Source organism: Ischnura elegans, chromosome 1, assembly GCF_921293095.1.
Source record: "Ischnura elegans chromosome 1, ioIscEleg1.1, whole genome shotgun sequence".
Taxonomy (NCBI): domain Eukaryota; kingdom Metazoa; phylum Arthropoda; class Insecta; order Odonata; family Coenagrionidae; genus Ischnura; species Ischnura elegans.
Genome location: NC_060246.1, coordinates 55,672,586 through 55,698,846, shown reverse-complemented (window position 1 = coordinate 55,698,846; position 26,261 = coordinate 55,672,586). Strand labels below are relative to the sequence as shown.

The window sequence follows — 26,261 nt, the reverse complement described above, 5'->3', positions numbered from 1 at the left end:
GGAAAAAGTGAATATATGTGTGGTTTAAAACCATAAGTGAGTGGGAAAAAGTTACTAACGTGCAAGGTTTCTCACCTGCAGCAGTAGAATTTGTTGGGGGATAGAATTTGGAGGTATACCATTTTAGCAATTGATTGTACCCTATTGGAAATACATAATTGCATATGTGATGGCTGGATGTCAAAATTAAATCAACAGAGTGGACTTCTTTCCTTTGATTTTCCTCCCCATATGGATGATGATAGTGGTGTAAAATAGCTTGGTGTTATGATTGTGCCAATAAATAAATAAATTATTATTGATTCGCTCATGGTCATAGGTCTTCTCATGTTTTTAATCAACAAATTCACTTCAATATGCCAGGAAATTCAATTTTTAAGATTTTCACATTTTCATGTATAAGGTGTAATTTATGAACAAGGCTCTTTGGGGAAGATATGTCTGGATCCTTTAATACTGCATCACTCAACCTTATTTATTTCTGTGCTTGATTGCTAGCAATTGATTTCATGCAAAATTTGTTTGGTTTTTCATCATAAGACTTTGAGATTGGAGGTGGCAGTAAGTTATTACTTGAGCTCACCTCAAATTGATAAGAAATAAATTTCAAAGCTTTAGTTCCCTCGCAGGTTATTCTCCTAAAGGAAATTATAGGTGCCTCACTTGTTTTAGGGTACACATTTGAGAGTGGAGGCCATACCTTACTGAGCAAATGTACCCTATTTGGTTGAAAAATCATCATCAATAATTGGGAAAGAAGCTTATCATATATGTACTGAGTGAAAAGGTGCAAAAGCCATGTGAGAAAGACTGAAGCAAACCATCATAGAGTGAATGATTTGGACAGGTTTTCAAATGTGTGCAATTATGGTTCATAAGAGTTTGTAATTTAAATGTGTCTGCTTGAGGATAGCAGATTACTATTAGGACCCTTTTGCATTACCTACTCTGATCAGCATGTCTGGAGCAGCTGGTGCCTTCCACTTGCTCTTGGCTACCTCCATGAATAGATGTCAGTAACTCATCAGTAGTGATGGCATTTGGTATGTATAGCCCTAGCTAAGAATCGAGTTAAGGGTAGATTGGAGAGGCATACAGCCAGCTCGGAGAGTCTGCAACACTCCACCTGAGCAGAAAGATAGGGAGGCTAACCAGATAGCATCTGTTGTGAGTATGACAAATATATCCGAAGTATCTTGTGTTTGGAAAATTAGTACATACTTCTTTTTTTTCATGTATCCAGGAGTTAAATTAAGTAAATGGACATAGATTACATTAGTTAGAAATTTTATTATAAATTTGTAAAAATACTTTATTTTCTACAGAGTGTGAAATGTAAGATATTACAAAAAGGAGAGCTTTTTCACTGATGCAATCTTCACTGCAAAAAATTGAAGCATTATATTGTGTAAAATCATGAGTAATACATTTTCTAGATTTCACAAATAGTGCAAGATTCAGAGTAAATATTTCAAATGTCATATTTTTCCTCCCAGCACTTAGAAAAATAAGAATTTTAAAGCACAAAAAAATATTTAAAAAACCCAATACATATTTGCTTATTTTTGGATTTCTTCCATGTGCTCATGTTATTTTGTGGGATATCAGTTTCTTTCACTTTCCAGTTATTGTCAACAGATTGAAAGTCACTTCTTTGTTGATTTCTGGGCAGCCAATATTTCATAGATCACTCAGGCATCATCAGTAAGCACTGGAAAGTTATTTTGACCCAACACACATTTTAAACAGGAGGAGTATATCAGGGTTCAGTCTCAGTTGATGAAGTTTGATTACGTAATTTGATGTTGAGCCATATTCCTTGGTCAGTGCCAAGTATCATTGCCCTCTTCTTAAACGTGAGTGGAAGCTTTGTTTTTTCGCGACAGAGCTGGAACTCAAACCTTAACAACAAAGTGGCTAATCCCAGGCGAGCCTGAGTTTGTGCAAACCTTTGACCTGGGGAAAAGATTTGCACAAATCAATTAAGAAAATCATCTTCATTGAACACTTCCTTATCAGATACTATTTGAGAGTTCAGCTTTTTAAGGGTATTTATTGAAGTACATATGTACTGGAAAATTCTTGAAATTATTTTTGGTCAAATTTAAATTTCATTTTACTGAGAGGCATACATAAAGCTTATTTTTGTGGAATAATGTATGCTGATGTGCACATGGTAGAATTGTTTCTCTTTATTTGATCAATCAATATCTTTTATAAAGGCAGTTTCTATTGTAAATAGAATAATTAAATTATGCCATCTGATTAAACATTATACGTATTTAAGTTGCTTTGCAGGATTAAGAGGGGGAAATGTCTCTCCAAATGTCAATATTTCACCAGTAGCTGAACTATCTGGGCACATAAATGACTTACCAATGCATGAACGGGGTCCTGCCCCAAATGGAAGAAATGCAATTTGGTCAATCTTCTGCTTGTTTTCTGGCAAAAACCTGTCTGGGTCAAAACGATTGGGATTCGGGAAAATACTCTCATCACGGTGCATTGCCGGCAGTGCAACAGTCACCTGCGCTCCTTTTTCAATTGTCAGGTTGGTGCCAGGCAGGTGGTACACTTGAAGGGCCAAGCGGTTTAGGAGTCCCACTGGTGGATACAACCTGAGGGTCTCTGCCAAGAGAGGTGGGAAAGAAGTGAATATTTGAAATTATGCTTTTCCAGTCCATAGGAAAACCATGAAATTTTGTGAACATGAGTATGCACTACTAAAAATAACAACATTAAAGGCACCTGTAGAGTGGAAAAACTTGGGCTATAAATGATAATAACTGGTGAGCAATTACAGCTTGACAGTGAGACCCCCCGAAACATAAAAGGGCACTTACTTTGCATCACAAAAGGAAACAAAATATGTATTGAAAAATAAAGAATTTGCAAAAGATTTCTTTGAAAAATGAAGTTTTTTCGATTATGTAAAGTGTTAAAATCAGTTTAAAACCCTTACCTACCTTAGTACCTACCGTGTTTTTCAAAAAATTTCCCCCTGGTTTTGGACCCCCCATGAACAAAATTTCTGGCTACACCTCTGCTTCACCCCTCTACCCCTCCCCATTAAAAAAAAGCAAGGACCTTAATTATCCCCTACATTTATACCACTAAAGCTAGTGCGTGGCTAACACGTTTTTGTTTTGGTTGCTTCAGCTGTGTGGTCGTACCCAGGGGGGCAGCTAGGAATTACGGCTGGGGGAGGTTTAGATGCAACTACATAATACCGGGGTGTGTGGGGGTATGGAATACCCACCAGGATAAGCGGTAGGTGCGAGATTAATAAATTGCGGAATTTTAAGATAAATGGTACAAAATGGTGAGTTTTACGGCTTTCTGAGGGATATTTAATTAACCCTTACACTATTCTATTAGCGATATCAATTCAATTAAGTAAAATGGACTAATGTTAAAAATTTCTCTGAGCTCAGGTTTTTCTCTGAGGAAAAAGTTTTTCTTTTTTTCAGTTTTCAGGAAAAATTTCTCTGAGCTTTGGGGGTTTATCCCCCAAAACCAGTGGCGCCGACACCATGGAGCCTGAAGGGGCCCGAGCTCCTTTAAAACTTCCTTATGGGTGTGAGGAAAAAAGGTGTCAGGCTTGTTGATTTTTCCCAGGGTGTCCAGGTATCGAGATTCGTGTTATCAGGGTTATAATGTTGACTCGCACGCTCCGCGCGCTCGTTAAGGGGCTCCGCCCCTTAAAAACCCCGGTTCCGGCTTCGCCGTCTACATTTGTGGTCGCTCGAAGACTTTTAAAGTTCGAATAATCTCACCTCAGCTAGGGGCCGGCTTCGCCGGCAAGGGGGTAGGGATGCGCCCCACTCATTCCTCGAAGCGGCTTCGCCGTTCCTCGCTGAAGGGCGGCTTCGCCGCCCAGGGGTTGAGTGTGAGTTGAGACGGGGGGAGTGTACAGCGGCTGCTTCGCTTGAACGTCGTGGCGGCTTCGCCGCCCGAGGGTTACTGAAGCTCCTCCTCGCCTACGCAAGTTACTCCTCGGAACGGCTTCGCCGTTCCTCGTTGTGGGGCGGCTTCGCCGCCTTGGGGTTGAGGAGCCCCCCCGCGGCTGCTCCGCTTAGTCCTCATTAATGCTCTTCTCCACCGAGAGGGGTGCCCAGGGGGATTCGGGGGTTTTAATGTGTTATGCATGCGGTCACCAATCGTCCACAGTGATCATGTAGCGATGATTGTATTAATAGTGGCGACAAGTACCCATAAAAGAAGACTTAATGGCAAGTTTTTCATTTTTTTCGGGGGGTTACTACGGAATACCCGGGGTTTTATATTTGTGTTAAACCAGTGGTCAGAAATCGTTCTAATAAATTCCTTGCCGATAAGTCCTAGTGGTCCGCAACAGTGGTCTGACGATTCTTTTACCTGGAGAGGCGATTTATTAGAAATTTTATGGGAGGTTTCACGGGGATATCGGGGGTTTTAATAAGTGGTAGGGGCACCGGTTAAATTGTGACGGAAACTATTGGGAAAGGCGACTTTAAAATTTTTTTAAAATTTTTTTTTCGGCGATGTTCCAAGAGGCGATCGGGGGTTTTCTGGTATATTTTCCCGTATGGTTTACGGTGGCTCGCCCTTACCAAATATTCCGGGTCTAGAGCACAGAGGGGACGGGTAGTGCGGCGTAATGTTTGCGAGAAGTTCCCAAATAGGAGACTAAATGACACATTTTACGTTTGGGGGGATTTCAGGGGGATACCGGGGGTTTAAATGTGTGTACTCCTGGCGGTCACCATCCATTTACATAAATTCCGTGGAGATGAGTTGTTGGGGGCGGTTGAATAGTCACGAAAAGTACCCAAAAAGTAGACTTTTATGCAAAATTTTATTTTTTGGGGGGGGTGTTTGAGGGTTTACCGGGGGTTTAGGTTTTTACTGCCAGCGGTCATCAATCGTCCACATCAATTCCGTAGCGATGAGTGGTAAGGATTGGAAAAGCGGCGGAATTGTGACGAAAAGTAACCGAAAAGGCTACTTATATGCAAATTTTAATTTTTAAGGGCTTTCGGGGGGTTTAAAGATGACGATACTATATGTTCACATTCATTTACTGTCATATCTAAAAGAAGTGTGCCTTATGACATCCATATTTCGAGAGTAATACAATAAAAACAAAACCAGTCCCTGAAAAAAGTGGGTAGTGCCCGCCATTTTTATTTTTTCGCTGTTAAATCCATTACATCATTTATAAAATGTTTATGTTTTCTAAAAGACAATGCATAGCTGTATGTAACTACAAAGTTTCAAAGAAATCGGTCGGGACAAAATTGACAAAACTTTGTGTTAATCCTTTGGAAATCGTAATTTTCGGTGATTTTCGGAATACTTTAATTTTTTTCTGAGTAACCAAGCACGATGAAAGGAAATCGTTACCTACATTTCGTAGACGATGTTATGAGAATATATGATATTCATTTTCGTTATCCTACTACTTAAATTAAGTCGAAGGGAGCGGAAGTTATGAAATTTTATTCGAAAAACGAATTTTTGGACGCCATTTTGGCTGCAATTTTCTTAAAAACAAATTATCAACATTACGTAATTACGTGCCTACGTTCATCAGCTTTTAAAAAAAGCATTAACGATCCGTGTGGCACGCACAGTTCGCGCGTAGTAAAATTAAAACCGAAAGAGAGTCCCCGGAAAAAGCGCCATTTCGGCCATTTTGTCGTCCTAGCGACGACACGTGGCGGAAACTTCCGGTTTTCGGATTTTTCCTCCGGATCATTTCGGGTTCCCCGCACGCGTGCCAAATTTCAGCTCTCCAGCAGTTCTAGAAGTGGTCGGGAATTTGTATCCATCAGTGAGTCAGTTACCTCAAGGGCTGTATATAGTCAGGGTTATAATGTTGATTATAAAATGCTTAAAAAACTAAAAACTCACTACTCATAAAATTTCCCGGGGCAAGATCCCCGATTTGGGCTCCCCCAATATTTTTTGTAAGTCGACATCTCTGCCCAAAACCCCCCTCTCGCTTCGCCACTGGTCGTACTAAACTGTTCTCTCTGCTTCCTCCTTCCCCTTCCCGCCCCCTCCTTATCCTCTCCCCATCCAAGACAAAAAATGGTCTTCTGAATCGTAGAGTGCGAAGGGCATCTCAGAATTCGCGGTGACGCAACTGTCACAACACGTGGTGATCAGGGGGGGAGAGGCATGGGATTAAACTCCCCCCCCCCTCCTGAAAGTTTGGGGAGATAATCCAATGTATAGGCTCCCAAAATGAACCCCATTCGAAATGCATTCCTCCTCTACGTAAACCCCGAGAAATTTCACTGGCGTGTTATTAAAGTGGTATTGAATGCAGTGGCGCAGCGAGGGGGGGGTTTGGGGGTTAAACCCCCCCCCCCCCCCCAGAGCCCAGAGAAATTTTTAAGTTTAATCCGCTTTACTTAATTGGATTGATATTACTACTAGAATAGTGTAATGATTAATAAAATATCCCCCAGAAAGCCGTAAAACTCACCATTTTGACCCATTTCTATTAAATTTCCGCAATTTATTAATCTCACACCTACCGCTTATCCTGGAGGGTACTCCATACCCCCACTCACCCCGGTGTTAGTTGCAAATGAACCCCCCTTAGCCTTGATTCCTAGCTGCGCCCCTGATTGAATATACTTATTGTTTATCATGATCAACATAGCTTAAATGAATGTGAATACATGGATTGCTTTATGCAGAGTTGAGTGTGATGGAAAGACCAACTAACCGCACAGCACTCTCTCCAAGAGATGCATTTTCTTCAGTCCTTCGTACGTAATTTTCCCGCCTTCCTCTTTTACCACTCTCTCTACTTCCTCTGCGACCCGCCTCTGTATGCCAACGCCTTCGCCCGAGGATAGTTCGAATAAAGCGAAACTGAGCAGCGTGGCAGTTGTCTCGAATCCTGCAGAAAAGAACTGCATGGCCTGCGCTGTGAGATCGTCCAGGCTTACATTCGTCCACGACGGCTCCTCAGCAGCTGAAAGTGAAATTTTAATTGCACAAATTGATCATCTAAAGCGAAAGAGTATGGTACTTTAAAAGGAGATGAATATGGAATGAATATGGAAGAACTTATATGTAAGTTTTCATTGAATCAGGAAGAAATATTTAATGTCATAGCAGTCTAACGGCTCATAAATGTGAAATTCCAGGCTTCGCAACAACTTAGGCTGTGAAAATTCCCATGAATATCACTTACTATAAAAAACTTATTCACGCGAATTTTCACAAATTTAATAGGAGTCGTAAACACGTGCAAGTAACTTTCCCTATTAGGAAGGAAATTCTACGCATTGTTTTTTTTCCGAGTTGCTATCGTTGAATCTAATTACGTTAATTATATCATTCCCGAGGAGAAAATTCGCGCTTTTTAACCATGTTACTTGACGTGATCAAATCTTTTAGATTTTAAGTCTTTTTTTCCAGTTTGGTCGCATAATTACTGTTAAATGGTTGACAGAAAAAATACCCATTTGGTGCAAAAAGCCTTAAATGAGCAGCTTTTTGGAGAGACCTGATTTCTAAACTAATTAGTCTAATTGATCCAAGCTCCCTCGATGTACCTATGCTAAACTGGGCAATTTGTAAAAGTTCGTTTTCTAAATTCATGCAGCAAACTTTGTTCACGCATATACTATGAATTAGGTATCGTGTTTTCTTAACTTACGTTCACCCTTTTGCGATCGCAATGTAATACATACAATACATAACAAGTACGAGAATTTTTTCAGCGATAATAATTATGTTGAAAATGTTAAAGTTGCCCCATTTGATTACTCGATTACTCCTGCAATTGTCGCTGTAGTTATCAAGGATCTTTTAAAGGAGTTATCTCACATAATTTCAACGTTTCAAACTGAAATTTTCAACCCGATCACTCGGATTTCTTCCAAATTTAATTAAAAAGTGAATTATATTAAAAATGAATCGTATTTAGAGATGTAAATTTTAGAATCGTGCGAATTATTGTGAAATAGATGAAGAGAAAAAGATTCAATGGACCTCAAGGGCTAATAATTTTTGAGAAATATAAGATGGGAGAACTAAAAGGATCTTCTTACAATGCTCTCCGCTTTTCGAAGAGCCAAGGGCTTCAAGTTCGTCGTCATCTTCTTCATCTTTTCGAACGCCATGTTTGAGGCCTCGTTTCTTCAACGACACCAGGTTGTAGATGAAATCTCTATATTGCGATGCATTCTCTCCTCCTTCGTTCTCCTCTTGCTCGATTGCCCTCTCACGCTGCTCGACCATTCTTCGGACGAATTCCCGGAAGAAATTCGAAGATTCGTCATCGCTGAATTTCAGTCCCAGCCATTTCAAAAGCCTTGGAGAGAACAAAAGTAGCTGCGAGGAAAATGAAATCTTCATGGTAGCATTTTAATTTGCTCTGTTTTGTTTCTCTGATTACGCTGTGAATGGTTTCTCAATATGAAAAATTCAGAATGCTGTTGGACGTTTTTGCATTGCTGCGCTCTTATAATGATATATCCACGTTTTCGAGCAATTCTGCGTCGTTGTGTGTTGCTTATAGCGTTTTGTGTAGGTCGTCATGATCAACGGATGATGAATAGCAAATGCCAACTATTTGAAGAGTGCTTGTATTTATTTGCCTGCATTGTCAAAAGCCAACTTCCCCTGGCTAAGATTCGGATCTCCATCTAAAGATGCAGCCGGCAATGTCATGAATGACATTAAACTATGCAGCTTTGGCCGAGAAACGTGGATATTTCTTGAAATACTTAGTACTCAGGTAAGAACTTCACCCAATAGCAATTCAGGAATTATAAAATCAAGCCGCTGCTAATTACTAAAGAAAACTTTTACAATTCCAGACACACAATATCACTTTTCAGCAAAATCCTTTTTTCACATTTCCGAGGAATAATCAATACTTAATCAATAAAATGTTTCATTTAGCGCGTGAAGTGTAACAGTTCTAAAATATTGGAGGCTGAGCTTTGTAACTGAGAAACTTCGACGAAAAAATCTAGGGGAAATGAACCATTGAAGTTCCTTAAATTAGTTTCATGTCTAAATTCATTTTTAATCTCCAATATTGCAAAAATTTAAGAAATCGATATTGAAAAAATATCTTAAAGTTTAACAACATATGTTATAGTTGCAGTTTCGAATTTAACAATGCGGTACTAGCAATATTAAATTCGCACTTTAGAATACTTATTTTCCATGCTGGGGTCCTTTATGAGTATAATTATTATAATTATACGATATTTACAAGTATCAAAAATTTATGAAAAGCTATAGCATTAAAACATATATGAAAGCAAGAAAACGCAATTATACATTAATATTAGTAGAATTGGCTTAAGAATACTTGTTATTGTAGTCCAGTCTTGGGTTACCTACCGCTATAACGATGGTCCTTTTGAGAGTGAGTTGAAAGGTGAGCTTTCCCATTTGCCTAAACTTGGAGGTCTCTGGGTTGTTAAGAGCATCGCATTGCACACCAAAAGCGCATGTTGCTATAACGTCCGTCGAAAAGCACATGAACACCTCCTGGAAAAGAGAGTGAGAATTTTATTTCTCGCATTCAAACGAAAATCATTGCGCTAGTGTGGAAGATTTCCATGCAGTGGTGAAGCTAAAGTGTAACCTAGTAATTGGAGAATGCCCCGATAAATCAGCGGTACTCTACGGGGACGACGGAGGGCGTCGATACGCAATTGAACTTTTTGGAGCCTCACAAAGCTTTATTTGGGCGTTACAAAAATAAATGTATGGTATCAAATTGAACAAAAATATCCGAAAACATGGGCGGTAAGCGAAAAGCGCTTCAAAAAGTATCCGAAAGTACTAAAAGTTACTGCCTAAATTTTTGCAGAATGGGTGTGAATCTATTGTTTTGTGTGCGAGGGTTGGTCGTGAGGTTTGGGATGGGTTGAGTCATGGGGCTCATTTGCTTAAATGACTTGAGACTCAGTGGCGTAACTATGAATAAAATTTACTTAAAAAAAAGAGCACGGAATCTTGAGGTAATGCTCGTTCAAAGCTGATGAGGGGATAGATCCCCCCCCTAAAGCCTCAGAAAACGAAAAAAATATTGAAACTATTGTCTAGTTTTGACAGATAACAACTGCATCTGCTTAAAGTTAAATTTTTAGTACCAAAATGATGTAACACATATTTCCAGGCTAGTCATTTTTCAAAAGTTTTCCCGGTCCCACCGTTGACTGGGGGGGGGGGGGGGAGGGTCGCCACCCCTAGTCATCCCATCCCCCCAAAAATATTCCTAGTTACGCCACTGACTTGAGTAAAGCATTTTCTCTTACTTATTTGATGAATCGTCCATTTTGTGTTGCCACGAAAGCAAGAGACAATGAAATGTAGCCTAAATGAATATGCGGCATATTTCGTTGATGTTTTTTGAAGGCTTTGGGAGTCAGGCAGGTGGTATACTCCATGCGGCCGAATGGCTAATGTACTACGTGAGATTATCTAGTGCCGTGGATTTCTGTCCGGATGTACGGTTCAACGTGAATATTCAGCCGCGAGGGAGACGACCGCGCTCTTCATCCTTATCATTGGCTACGGCGAATGACCCACAAAAGACAAGGCGGAGCGAGGAAGAAGTAAAGGGAGGCGTATTTAAAACCGAAGAAAAAGTAACGCTGATGGTAAACTCACAAAAAAGTGACCAAATTATCACTGGAATCTCACGTTTATTATTTCATTGGCCTCCTCATCAAATGTGGAGTTTTATATTACTCGACTGATTTCTTCGACCGGAACGATGACGTCCTGTAAGAAGAGAATTAAGAGGACGCATCAGTCTCGCTTTAGCGGCGGTATTTTTTCTTGATTTCTTGAAGTAATACTCGTTCAAAAACCACGCTATGGTCTTGATATACCCAGGATATATACACTAAACAATGAGGTGGTTTCCTATTATTTTTTTGCCTAAATCAAAATATTATTACTCCTGGAGTACGAATTTCACACTTTTAGATTTTTAAATGACGATATATATTTTTTGCGATTAAATGAAAAGTGAAAAATTTCAAGCGCGCGAAAACGCGACGGCAAAGTATGAATGCTGGGAAAATCCCTTGTGACGTCATTATGGTTCCCGCTGTCTCAAAGTGAGGTGACATTGGGGCGAGGATGTGGGCGCTGCGAGGATGTGTGGGCCGCGCGCCGCTGAGATGCAGGCTGCTAGCAGGTAGCGGAGTAGCCTGCTAGCAGGTAGCGCTTGGCTTAAATAAGGATTATTAATACCTTATCAAACGAAGGAAACTTTCCGACAATAGGCAGTTTTAATAGGTGAGATGTTTCCCTGAGATCTGTGCCTCATGCATGCATTGGTAATCTCAGACGATGTAAAACCCCTATCTACTCGTATAGAAACTAGGTCCCTGTGACGTCACGTGGAGTGGCATCGCATGGGTGCCAAACTGGCCTTTTTCAAATGAGACTAAAATTGACCATTGCCATTCGTCTAAACTGGGATTTACAAAACCAAATAGTTTGTATATTATGAATACACTAATGGTGGGTAAGGAATCGCAATCAATGCATTTCGTTTTCTTTGATGAAGGAAACTACCTACCTACCTACTATTATGAAGAATCTTTTATTATGGAAGTATGAATTTTTTTCTGTTATTACGTTGAGGTATAATTTTTATACTTGAAATCCAGATAGGTAATGGTTGAATACTATCCGAAAGTTTAGAAAAAAGTTAGATGGATGGAGTAAGTTTTAATTCAGTTATAAATCAGGAAATCAAGATACAATGCGACCGGTCGAGTAGAAGCAATGCGTCCCCTATGGGAGGTTCTATCGAGGAACGAAGGAAATTGCATTTCATGCAAGTCACAAAATATGAATTAATAGCACGTGAACGACTGATGATATATTGGGCATATTTTCTGGAAATCATATTTAAATCTTTTTTTCCTACCCTCTGAAACCGATGCTGGCGCGATCATAGGAAAAATGTTGACTAAAAGTGTATAAATTTCTTTTAGACAAAAAAACGATAGCAAGATTCCCTAATGATCATGATTAAAATGAAAAATTAGACCCGTGTGAACTTATTTCTATTGAGTATCTATCAAAGGAATGCTGTAATTAAAGTCGTATCACGTTAATGAGGAGGAAAAGCTCCCAGATTGGCTTTTAAAGTTTGAAAAATCGTCGATTAAAAAGCATGACCAATTGAATTATCCACATCTTGACTGGAAGTAATTTTAATTGTTTTACAATATTGGCCATTTTGATGAAATAGGCGATATTTTTTTCTTTTGTGTCATTCAGTTACGATGCAGCCTCCATTAGCAATCGATTGTCTGTATCACAGAGTAAAATATAACCGAGAGCGCTCAATATGGCTGCGCATAAAAGCCAAGAAAAATATCGAAACCTCAAACTTCAACATTAATATGGGAAATCAAAAATTAAGGAAATGTAATGCCTAAATTCAATAAAATCTATTATAGTCATGATATATATCCGTCTTCACGACTATTAATCATCAACCAAATCGAAAAATGAAATGTCATAGAAAGGTGGAAATAAAATGTACTGACAAAATTAACCAATTAGAGTCATAAGAGACAGGCACGTAGTCATAATTTTGCTTCGGTGTGAGCTTTGATAGCATTCGGGTAGCTTAAAATTACATTTATAGTTTTTATTATTCATTATTTAAACTGACACTGTATCCCACACGCATCAGAAAACCATGCATTTCATTGAATCAGCTATATGTTGCGTGTGTATAATACTGAAAGTAAATTCATCGATCATACGCTACAGGCCGCTGTACACGGTGAAATATCATTCGAAAGATCTTTCGAAAGATCATTCGAATGATCATTCGCAAGAAATTCATTCGCCGGTACCGCTATACACGGTGAAAGATTTCGGTGAATGAATTCGGTGAAAGTTCTGCGCAGAAACGATGCGCACTGGTGCGACTATCGGCAGTGTATTTCGATTCTAACGATATTTCCGACCGTTTCTCACCACATGATTTCTTTGGAGCTCGCAGACGATGGAACGCTTTGTTTACATGTGCGCTTCAATATACTTCGGTATTGCTTTGACTTTCGGTGGGGTATGACGCACTAAGTAATGAGAGGAATTAGAACGATACGTATTGACGGCGGAAAACCACTTTAATAAATCGTGCGTTTTGTTATCCCGTAACGAAGTACATAATTGGTTGTTTTCGCTGCAGAGCAAAGATGATTATGCTTCAAGATAGTGTGCTCTGTAACATGATCATAAGGGAACTTACTCTTCAAATGGCTGCCCGAGGTCTTTTCCCTCCCGATTCATTAAATTATAAAGTTAGTGAAATATAATTTGGGGAAAAACTGCACATTGTTACTCGTTCAGAAAAATCCTATCTCAGTCCCGTATTGACGCCGCAGCGTCCAGCTCCCATAAAAAAAGAACATAATAAGCATAAAGCAAAAGCTCCTCAAGGTTGAAGGCCGGTCGACCATGAGTTTTTATGTTTGGGGTTCCTTCATGTACACAGCCTTTACAATGTAGTCGAGCAAAGGTCATTCCTGTGCGAGAAAAGAAAGGTAACGTGAAGAGAAAAAAGGAAGCGACCTGTTCTATTTTCGAAAGAGTGCGCTTCAGCATCCTCATACTTTCCACAATGAGGTTGGCTCAGTGTCACCTCATTGCTTGCTATCGAAGCAGGGGAAGAAAGTGGACTGTGATATTCATGGGCTAACTTATAGGGTTTGCCCCTTGAATTATAGGCAACCCCGTGAGATTGGGTGCTTTCCATTCATTGACACACGTCGACACAAGTCGACTTGCGTCGCGGTTTTCGTGTTCCATTCAGTGTGTGTCGCCGACTGTTGTGACACAAGTCAACAAACGGTAACGCACAGGAATAGGAGAGTTATAAACAAATGCCGCGAGCTGACACAAGTCGACTCATGAGTCGCATGAATGGAAAGCACCCATTGTGACTTCCTAGGTGGGCCAATGTGATGTCACGGCTCGTTTTGGCTGGAATGTGTTCACCGAATAAACAGATATTTTGTCATTAATTGGGAGTCTCACCCCAAACTTTAGCGTTCAAATCATTGAATACAGTTTGATAATTGTAAATCAAACAAAATATAGACGCAATCGAGGAGAAAAGCGACGATTTTGAACTTTAAAAATCCGGAATGTTTTTTCCAAATTACTCAATTTTGAGGAATGATGTTTGTGAATTTACTTTCTTTCAAAGTAAATATTAATGATTTAAGCTATCGCATGAGTTAATATGCTTCCAAAGTTTATATATATGATCTTAAAATTCCGAGGTGGTGCTAATGGCAAGATGGACGCCAGGCGCTCATATCATTCACGGAATCATTCAAGCAAATTAGGACATGCTCGAAATTTCTTTCGGGTGAGTTCCTTGAATGATTAGAGATAGGCAATATTGTGATCCCATAGGTGAGCCAAGATAACGTAGCGGCTCGTGTTGGCTGGAATGCGGTCACCGAATAAACAGATATTGTGTGATTAATTGGGACTCTGACCCGAAACTTTAGCGCTCAAATCATGAACTATAGTTTAATAATTGTAAATTAAACAACATATAGACGCAATCGAGGAGAAAAACGACGTTTTTATTCATTAACTATCCGAAATGTTATTTCCAAATTACTGACTTTAGACAGTTGATGTTTGTGAATTTATTTTCTCTCAAAGTACATATTAATTATTTGAGCTATTTCGTGGGTTACTATGCTTCCAAAGTTTTTATATAAAATATTAAAATTCCGAGGTGGATGCCAATGGCAAGATGGACGCCGTGCGCTCATATCATTCACGGAAATCATTCAAGCAAATTAGAACAGGCCTGAAAGTTCATTCGAATGATCATTCACGCTGGAAATTTCCAGGAAATTTCCGTTGTACACGGTGAATGATGGATCATTCGAATGATCTTTCGAAAGATCTTTCGAATGATCTTTCACCGTGTAAAGCGGCCTTACGAAATGCAACCACATCGAAAAATGTAATGTCATAGAAAACGTACCCCTGGGCTAGTGGTCTCCCGAACAGATAAATCGCTGGTAGTCGCAACTAGGGAAAAATATTCCGGGGGAGATTGAAGACCTTTTATTCCCCCCCTCTAGAACTAGTTGATAAGAGATCATAAGATCTGGGATTTTGCTGATTCAATCTTGGTCGCACGTGCAGAAACCGAAAAACGTTCTTATTTATCAAGGACTTACAAAAAATATTGGGGATCTTGCACCGGGAAATTTTATAAGTAGTGAGTTTTAAGTTTTTTTAAGCATTTTAGAAGAGTCACATGATCAACATTATAACCCTGATAACTCGAATCTCGATATCTGGGCACTCCGGGGAAAATCGACAAACCTAACACATTTTTCCCTCACTCCCATAACGAATTTTGAGGGGGCTCGGGCACCCTCAGGCCCCGTGGAGTCGGCGCCACTGTTATTTATATTTACTGTGGGGCAGTGGCGGATCCAGAATAGGGACAAGTGGGGGACTATGTAAAGGTTAACGACAGCAGTAGTGGGGTTCCGAAAAAAATAACAATTCTATCTAGTGTTTCCTTAAAATGATGATGAAATGATGTATTAAAGATGTAAATTGGGTATCCAATAGCTCCCTAGCCCTCCCCCCCTTAGATCCGCCACTGCTCTGGGGTGTAGAATACATGCTTAGATTGCTTTCGCTTCTTTCCTATGATTGACCTTGGAAAATTTTGATTTGACAACCTTCACCTTTATTTCGACTGTCGCTTCCCCACCATCCTCTTCAACCTGTTTGCTGAAGCACTGGACGAGATCGTCAGCGCACGCTTGCATGAGTGGCAGCATGGCCCTCATGCGGCCCGATGTAAACGTCGGACTCAGCCGGGCCCTCATCTCCTTCCATCGCTGGCCCTTCAAGTTGGAGAGGCCTTTGGCGTTCAGCGGGTCCACATCCTCGTCTATCTCGAAAGCTCTGTCCATGAACGTGTTCGACTCCTTGATGAATATTTGCCTGCACGGAAATGAACGTTGGGTCTTTTTCGGGTCAACTTTGTATTAATGTTACATTACTTAAAATGCTAAAAATCCGTCATGCAACCATGCAATTAGAGCTACTAAAATTAAAGAATTTAAGTCGCAGGACAAATTGATTTTGGAGTGGTACCTTTTGGATATTTCTAGGCGAGTTTGACGGGCTATTTAAATGCAATCTTAGTTTAAACAATTGCATTTTTTTAGATTAAGTTATACTCCTCATCAATTATGTGCTAATAAAATCTAATCGAGTCCAATAACTAATTAGGCTTCCACTTTTGAAAAGGCATTAAAAGCCTATATTTATTTCTGTTGCTGTCACCTCTTGATGTCACTTAACACTGTTACGGTGTGAGTTAGAGAGTTGAGTTTTCAGAGTGAGATGAAACGCAGACCTTTATAAGTCATAGCTTAAGAGAGCAGGCCGATAGAATTGGAGCTTTTGTTTTGGCATTGAATTTTCACCTTTGTTGTTTCAGCAAGTGTCGATTTTTGTTTTTTTTTAAATCAGGCTTGTATTTGATTTTCTGTTTTGGTGTACACAGTGTAAATGTTTTAACTCAATAATTAAGTCTTCTTGGCGGGTGTTAGTGGATCCACAGTAACGGTCATAATTCATTTTTTTCTTCGGCACAATTCTTACTTTGCCGTCGCTCATGAAATTCAAAGAAAAAATTTGAATTTTTATTTGGAGTATATCAATAAGAAGTATATTAATTTTACTCCTAATAATGTACCTTATTTGGTCGAATTAAAACAATTATGTCCTAAAATAGGATACTTTTTTGGTTCCGTGTGAATGACTTTATTTCCAACGCTTTCAGTAATTACGTGGCGCCATTTTTTCATTATTCGATCTATAAACCTTTCGTAACTACCATACCCGCCAATATTTTAGGAGTTAATACTATCATGCTAATCACCTCATAATATCCAAGTCTTTCACCAGAAGGCATGGCTGATTCCCAACGTATATTCCAACGTATTTCTTCTCGCCTGCAGCTCGATGCAATTCACTGAAGGCGTCGGCGAAATACTGTTGCCCAATCATCATCTTCAAAGTGTGTCCAAATATTGGGACCGGCCGTATAGCTAGCTCTGGGAACCCGCGCTTTTTCCAGTAGTCGAAAGGAGACATGAGATAGTGGTAGAGGGCAAAGGCAGCTACCACCAGCAATGTGCATGTCATCCTCCAGTCTCCGAAGAAAAATTCGCGTTGGCCTTCCATACTGGTTCCAGATCCTGACCCAATGCTGTGGATAAAATGAATCAACATTATTTCACAATTACATATGTTTTTTGGCGGTCAAAGATCACATTATGAATTCAATCGTCAATCGAAACTGTCCACTGAAAAGCACTACGGAAAGGTTCAAGGACGACACTGATTGGCGTCGTAGTTAGTCGAGATTTTACTTTATTTTTCAGAAGCCGAACTAACTCTTTGTCATCGAGGGTTTTACATAAGCAGGTATGAATATTAGTTAGAGACAATTTACATGACTACAGCTTTACGTTTGAAATAATATTTCATTCCTACATTAACAAATGAAATTCACACATATTTTTCACGCAGAGAAAATAAATCGTGATATCTATCCTATTGTATTGAAAAAAATATTAAGTTCTGACAGGATAAATTCAGTCCTTCGGCAGTTTCACATTTTAGCATTTCCAGCCCCTTTCATTATATATTAGCCTCATTATTGATGTGATGATCTGGATTTCATTTTCACCCTGGAATATGTTGTGCTGCATTAGAACATGGGCAAAACCCACTTGAAGCACGCGCAACAGCGAAGAACACGGCACCACGTGACCTCCCCTCACACCACACATCTTCCCCTCATCTCCTCTCACACCTTCCCCACTCCGGCCCGCTGCCTTCCCCTTACACCACGCGCTTCCCCCACTCCCGCATCTACTGGCGCACCTGCTCTCACACCACGCGATTCCCCCACTCCCGCGTCTGAACGCACACCTGCCCTCACACCACCTCCTCATCGAACGCGTCACCACGTGTCCCAGCGGAGCACCCTCATTGGACGGAGGGCGGCCAGGCAGGGGTATATAAGGAGGAGCCCGAGGCCAGGGAAAGCTGTACGGAGACGGGAGCCTTAGGAAACGGAAGCCGATTTGACACCCTCGTCGGCCTTCCTTCCTTGTGAACGGAACCCTAGGGCAAGAGCCGATTTGACACCCTCGTCGGTCCTCTTCCCTTCTTAACGGAACCGTATGGAAGTAGCCGATTTGACACCCTCGTCGGCCTACCTTCCTTGTGAACGAAACCCTAGGGCAAGAGCCGATTTGACACCCTCGTCGGTCCTCTTCCCTTCTTAACGGAACCGTACGGAAGTAGCCGATTTGACACCCTCGTCGGCCTACCTTCCTTGTGAACGAAACCTTAGGGCAAGAGCCGATTTGACACCCTCGTCGGTCCTCTTCCCTTCTTAACGGAACCGTACGGAAGTAGCCGATTTGACACCCTCGTCGGCCTACCTTCCTTGTGAACGAAACCCTAGGGCAAGAGCCGATTTGACACCCTCGTCGGTCCTCTTCCCTTCTTAACGGAACCGTACGGAAGTAGCCGATTTGACACCCTCGTCGGCCTACCTTCCTTGTGAACGAAACCCTAGGGCAAGAGCCGATTTGACACTCTCGTCGGTCCTCTTCCCTTTTTAACGGAACCGTACGGAAGCAGCCGATTTGACACCCTCGTCGGCCTTCCTTCCTGCCGGAAGCCGCCCGTGGAGTCAGAGGATCGGAGCTGAGACGGAGCACTTGGCCGGTGACCATTGACGCCGCCATCCCGCCTGCGGCTCGTGGACCCGCCGCCAACGCCGGAACCCCCCCGCCAGAGCTGTCGTGGATCCCCGGCGATCCCCAGAGAGGCCGTTCCGGACCGATCCAGCCCAAGCCCCGCGGAAGCAGTAGCCGCGCCGCGGACCTCGCCACCCACCTTTGCACTCAATCTTGTAAGGGGAAGTAATCAATAAACACACCCTCGGGGTGTTTTAAACTACTCTGAACGTAGTTTCCTTCCAAGATGCTTACCCGATCCCATGGTACCGGGGTGGGTCTCCCTACCACCTCCGGAGGTCACTGAACCCGCGACAAATATTTGGTAAAATTTTGGAAAGAAGAAAGATTATGAAATTTGAAGCTTGTCATGACCCATTATCCCTCAGAAAAAACGCCTTCTTTTCCTGCTCTGCGGTTTCAAGAGGTCCGCATCTGATTGCGGTTAGGCCTGTGGTCCCCGTGCGTAAGATAGGATATCAGCAGAAAGGCCGTAAAGAAGTCCTGGTGTCAATCGATGCCGACTCGCCTTCGTGGCGGAAAGTGGAACATTTATAATTGCTCTTTAAATTGGGATTTGCTCCAAGAGAGGCACCGAGGAATACAATGTGCAGGGATGGCAACAGAAACTAAACGAAAGTCAAAACCAGTAAAATTTCAATAGTTTCGCTCCCGGGAGCGAAATGTGGAAACGAAACGAAATGGATTTTAACCCGGGGAGCTAAACTCAGGGTCGAAACGAAATCGGAGTTACTACTATGACTACTTCGGGTCTAAACTAAACTAAACCTCTAGGACGAAACGAAACACATTTTGTTTCGTACCGGAGGGACCACGTGCTTTACCTTCAAACAGTTTAGTTTCGACACATACACCGAGTACGAAGTATGGTTGAATGAAGTAGAGGTTCGGCCTACCGCCATTAGATGAATAGGTCCCTCCTATTTTGACCACAGAGAGGAGAACGGTGATGCAAACTGGCCATTTGATTTTTAAACTGAACGTTTTCACCTCTCTACATTCTGTAATGAAATGGATCGTAACTATTTCCACTTTTCCCCCCTCCACTCAACTTCTGGGATCGAAATTAAACTAGGAGCAGCTAGGTTTCGATTAATTTAGTTTCGTTCCTGGGAGTAAAGTTTCGTCCCGGGTCGAAACTAAACTAAACCTCTAGGACGAAACGAAACAGATTATGTTTCGCACCGGAAGGACCACGTGCTTCACCTTCAAACAGTTTAGTTTCGACACATAGACCGAGTACGAAGTATGGTTGAATTAAGTTGAGGCTCGGCCTACCGCCATTAGATGAATAGGACACTCCTATTTTGACCACAAACAAGAGAACGGTGAACAAACTGGCCATTTGATTTTTAAACTGAACGTTTTCACCTCTCTACATTCTGTCATGAAATGGATCGTAACTATTTCCTCTTTTCCCCCCCTCCACTCAACTTCTGGGATCGAAATTAAACTAGGAGCAGCTAGGTTTCGATTAATTTAGTTTCGTTCCTGGGAGTAAAGTTTCGTCCCGGGTCGAAACTAAACTAAACCTCTAGGACGAAACGAAACAGATTATGTTTCGCACCGGAAGGACCACGTGCTTCACCTTCAAACAGTTTAGTTTCGACACATACACCGAGTACGAAGTATGGTTGAATGAAGTAGAGGCTCGGCCTACTGCCATTAGATGAATAGGACACTCCTATTTTGACCACAAACAGGAGAACGGTGAAGCAAACTAGCCATTTGATTTTTAAACTGAACGTTTTTACCTCTCAACATTCTGTCATGAAATGGATCGTAACTATTTCCTCTTCCCCCCCCCCCTCCACTCAACTTCTGGAATCGAAATTAAACTAGGAGCAGCTAGGTTTCGATTAATTTAGTTTCGTTCCTGGGAGTAAAGTTTCGTCCCGGCTCGAAACTAAACTCGTTGGTGTTTTTAATTTCGTGCGGGAACGAAACTAAACCCAGGCCTCGTATTTTCGTTTCCCTCCGGGTCGAAACAAAACATTTTCGTTTCGTTTCAATTTCCATCCCTGATAATGGGCATTCGGAAATCTGAATGTGAAATGAATTGTTAATGTATTATTGCCAATGATGGATTTAAGGGTTACAGTCAAGATGGTGATGGAAAAGATAAAAAAGGTTAAATTTTTAAAGGAGAACGAAAATTTTAAAAAAATTGAGCATTTTCGGGAAGACGAAGTCGATAGAATGAAAAATAAAATCAGCATTTGTAATGGTATGGGTGGTGGAAATGATGACCTTCACGAAGAAGAAAAGGAATAAGTGTATTATGAGGGAAGTTTAACATGAGTTTAGTACAGTCATACACACAATAGCAAAAAATTATTTTTTGGGAGTCTTTATTAGATAATTAATATCATGGTTAATATGGAATCAGAGGAATATATTTAATCTTTTGAAATCTCTTTCTTATATTATGTTAAAAGCTTTCCCTGCAAACCATGTTCACCCCAATCAGCCAGTTAACAATACAACAATTATTATGCACATTTTTCTATGTTGTGTGAGTAGTCTGTTGTTGTTTTTGTTACCAGAAACTAAATAAATAACATAATAAATAAATAAGCAAAAAAATACATTGGTAATCTCAGACGATGTAAAACTCCTATCCTCTCGTGTAGAAACTAGGTCCCTGTGACGTCACGTGGAGTGGAATCGCATGGGCGCCAATCTGGCCTTTTTCAAATGAGGTTAAAATTGACCATTGCCATCCGTCTAAACTGGAATTTCTAAAACCAAATAATTTGTATATTATGAAAACCCTAATGGTTGGTAACGAATAGCAATCAAAGCATTTCGTTTTCTTTGATGAAGGAAACTACCCTATTCCATACCTCATGACTTCATATCTCTTAATCACTGTAGATCGAGAAACAAATTTCCATGATTCCTTCCGACCAAAGGCCGAGCTAAAATAACAAAGCACGCATTGAATCCGAAGAGAAACTAAACTATTTGAAACACTATCTAGGACAATCTAGAATACTATCGCCCTTTCATTCATCTCGCAAGACTTTTACAGTTCGCAAAAGCTATTCATAAAGAAGAAATTGTTACCTAAGTTGGAAAATTGCATCTTTGGCGTATTTTGCCGTAGTGCGCCAAAAATAATATATATTGTGATTTTAAAGTTATACCTTTTTTATCTTTTCCATCACCTTCATCTCAACTTCAACCCTCATTATACACATTATTGGCAATAATACATTTAAAAATTAATTTCACATTTAGTTTTCCGACATAGTAAAAGTAATACGAAAAAAAATAAACTTATAACTTTAATTAAAATCTAAAAAATAAAAATTTAAAATATAAATAAAAAATACTATATAACTGCAATCTATGCGGAAAATAACTAATAGCCTACGACAAGGAAGCGCTGTGGGCAAGCTTACAGAAATGTGATGCGTCGAAGTATCAATATTGATTGCCAATGGATGGTGAGAAAGTAGCGTGTACTTTTATGAGTAAAAAACTATCCCTCATAATAAATAGACGAAAACTTCCACTTCTATCCTGTATCAAATGAATGGTGCAGATAATCCGCGTGATCATTTATTTAAATGGCTTTTTTCCATGAACAATCGTAGCAGTATTTAAGCTCTCCAGACGTGCCGAAGGCGCGTTAAAAGCTTTCCCTGCAAACCATGTTCACCCCAATCAGCCAGTTAACAATACAACAATTATTATGCACATTTTTCTATGTTGTGTGAGTAGTCTGTTGTTGTTTTTGTTACCAGAAACTAAATAAATAACAATAAGAACATGAATCAGCACAATTTATCTGACAATCTAAAAAGGTAGTAATCATAAATTAAATATTTGCTTTTTACTTTTTGCAGTGATTATAAATATTTTTCCATCATATTCATTAATTCATTTTTTCTTTCGCAAGAAGGATTTTAAATAATTTTGTATATTTTTTCATGTCATTATGGTTTCCACTCAATACTTCAAATATTTTCATTAATTAGCTATTTAAAAACTAAAAGAAGGAGAGACTGATAGAGGAGTAACTTGATGAGGCAGTGTAAACCTGTGTGGTCTGATTTGATGAATCATGATTCCAAATATTTTAAAATAAAAAGTTATTGGTTGCCCTGAACAGAACTTAAAACTGTCGACTAATTTCGGAATGAACTAGTAGACTGTGGGGAACTCATGGACGGAAAGGATATCGGAAAAATGGGTTAATTTGGAATGGATCGGGAGAAAATGGAGAGATTGTTGGAATATTTCATCCTTTTTTCTGATAAATCTATTGTGGGCAAAACTTTTCGCAGCCGAAGAAGAGAGTTACCATAAGGAGTGTGTATCGCTGGATATTTTGCGTGGTATCAACATCTGAGCGTGAAGCAAATCATTATTTACTCTTCGCAAAAATTACGTATTACGGAGTAGATATTCCGTCTGCAATGAGTTGTGTCCGTATCTGTCTCCAACAACTGTCACACTGAATGAACGAAGATAAGCGAATAATGTGGTTATTTTCTCTCCGCGCGGAAGTTATCACCAAAGTCGACGACAGTTATCTGGGAAACGCTTTCTCTCGGGCAATATTGATGTATCGCTCAATTTGTCTAGTTAATAGATCGGGCGCTGATGGCACCTAATTATTCTCTCTGTAAGCGTTGGCAAGAATCAACATCCCAAGCATGCGTCCGAGGTGGCTCTGATTATAGTTGTAGTACTCTTTTTTTGTGACGAAACTTTCGCAATCTTTTCAGATAAGCACGTGCTTTTTGAACGAAGACCTTGAGTGAGGTTGCCTTGAGTCACGGTCCCATCCAGCTTTTTTATACTGTTAATTTTCCCTGGCGAAAAATATTCATCCCAAGGTTAACTTATTTGTGCATTTATACCTTTTAGAGTTTACGTAGACGGGTACACGTAAGCCAGTGGCGTAGCGAGGTGGGAGGTCTGGGCAGTGGCGGATACAGAAAAAACTCAAGGGAGGGGCGCAACATATCTTGAGTTGTCTTCACTTTTATCGTAATAAAAGATGATGAAGTCACAGGCAAAGTATATGAAAGTTTTATTTAAAGTGATTATAAACATGTAAAAGACAATGCCATCTTATGATATAAAAAAGTTACAATTGTGGCTTTGCAATGTTCGGCAATATAAGCGGACCCGCAAGGGGGGGCGCGCGCCCACTGCGCCCCCCATCTGTATCCGCCACTGGGTCTGGGGGTCCGGACCCCTCGACCCCCAAAATATAAAAACAATTATTTTCCTTCATAAAAGGAAACAAAATATTGAAAAGTCATGAATTTACAAAAGATTTTATTGACAAATGAAGTTTTTTCGGTTATGAAAAGTGCTAAAATTAATTTCAAATCCTCTACTAATAATAAGGACCCCAATTTCAAAAAATTTCTCCCCTGGTTTTTGACCCCCCTTTGACCCGAAATTCCTTGCTACCAAACTGACTTGGGCCTTTACATAGTTTATACATTTATGCCTTAGGGAGCTACACGTGTCGAGGCCTTTGTGTGATACTCTTTCTGTCACATCCCACACAGAAAATAAACATCTATTAGATATCTAATTAATATCTACATATAGATAAATAGTTATCTAATAGACATCTACCGTAAATATCTATTAGATATAATTGTTAAAACAGCAGCATGTCTAATAGATGTGGGATATATTAAAAAATACAATCTTCTCGTATTCTATCTTCTCATTCTTCTTCATAACGACAAAAAAAAACTTTTACGCGTACTTAACCAGCCGTCATGCCTTTATTTGCCTTGGATGTGACGGTTAAAATTTGAAAAAAAAAAAAAAAAAAATTGGTCCAGAAATCTGGTTTCCTGAGTTTTGAAACACTATTCAAGCCCCTTAGCTTACGATAAGCTGCTTATCAATTTTTTCCGCAAGATAACCATAAGAAACGGTTAACTCTCTTATTTTGTGCTATCTGGGTCGCCACGCATGAATACGATTATAAATAGGCATGGCTTAAAGATTGTGGAACAGATGTGTTTTGTCTTGAGGTATTCAGTTTCTTACTTGTGTATGAAGTTCGCGGTCAACTATTGCGTCGACAAATTTAGGAGATTCTGAGAGTATCTAATTATTAGTAAACCGGGAGTGTGAGTTGTACAATATTCTCTGTATTCAACAAATTTATAGCACACTTATATATTATTATATAAAAAAGGCAGTCTGCAATCATTCATGTAACGATACGTTCATCTGTACAGTAAAAAATCAATAATTTCTTGCATCAATTGCTAATGCCGCCAGCCGGTTGAATAAATTTTCACATTCTGGTTTCTTTCTTAGCTACAGAAAAAATAGGTAAGAAGATATCCATGTCATATTTTTACGGTAACATAAAGGGAGTAATAGATGAAGTCGCCGGCACAGAATCGTGAGCTATTAACGAACGAAATCTACGAGAAATGACTATGGTAGGGTACCAGTTAACTTTCATTCCTTTCCGTTTTTCACCTCTACCTAAAAACAGACCACAAATATAACATCCTGAGTCATGTGTTCACGTAATTCAGCGGAGAAAAATGCTCGGCTCTCAACTGACTCAGTGCTCAATTCACCTCGCTGCCTATCAATGAAAAGAGGCCAAATTATGGGTGGGGAAGACACCGTCGCGATATGTTACGCGACGGAAAATCGAGACCTAGTCCGTTTTTTATGCCTCATTTCGTCATGCAGATACGTGGAAGTCTGAAAAAAAACTTCCCTAGGCCGCCGACAGATGGTGTTGAGATACGCATTGGCCGAAGTTAAGTGGGCGTGATTGGCGCCGAAAAATATTTGTCAAGCTTCGCCACAAGGACTTGGACAGAAAAACATTTAGGTGGACTGGGAGTGTTTACTTTGATAAAGGGTACATTTCAGGGAGGTTCTTAGAAGGTTGTACACTTATGACCGAATGTACACAACTTTCCGAGAGGGGGTGCTGGCCTCGCTTCCCAGTGATTTGGTGAAGAGCTTGGCTCGTGGGAGTTTACGTCTGATTGATCGAAATGAGTCACGACCGAGAGTGATGGGATGGGGGAGGGGTCGCGATACGTTTTCGGGGCAACGCACTTACCTGACTCCGAAGCCTCTTGAGCCGTTGCAGGTGCCGCTCCCGAGGTCCGACACATGGGATGCCGACAACAGTCCTCTTGTGTGCTCGAGCGAGGAGAGGATAAGCGTGAGTGGTTTCTCGTGTGCAAGGTGGATTTGAGTGGAGGGAGGAAGTGGAAAGCTCGCACCCGAGACACGCGTGCATTGGCGAGCGGGGAAGTTGAAAAAGCGGCAACTAACCTTGCGCCCCTCCTCGCCATATCTTCCTACTTTCCCGCACAAATTTTCTCGTGAATTCGCATTACGTGACAATGGCATAACTATAAAATTAGTTTCGAGGAAGAAAAAGTGACGAAC

The 26,261-nt window shown here is 40.4% G+C and overlaps 1 protein-coding gene across 1 annotated transcript; it reads right to left on the bottom strand.

Moving 5' to 3' along the window:
- Positions 1-1,270: 1,270 nt before the first annotated feature.
- LOC124153323 (cytochrome P450 6k1-like) lies at positions 1,271-26,222 on the bottom strand. Its single transcript, XM_046526453.1, has 8 exons — positions 25,927-26,222; positions 16,949-17,278; positions 15,741-16,002; positions 9,364-9,513; positions 8,058-8,340; positions 6,722-6,973; positions 2,377-2,628; positions 1,271-1,956 (listed from the first exon to the last, which is right to left on the bottom strand). The coding sequence occupies exons 1-8, from the start codon at positions 26,220-26,222 to the stop codon at positions 1,760-1,762; spliced, it is 2,022 nt and encodes a 673-aa protein (XP_046382409.1). The 3' UTR covers positions 1,271-1,759.
- Between the last annotated feature and the right edge of the window lie 39 nt (positions 26,223-26,261).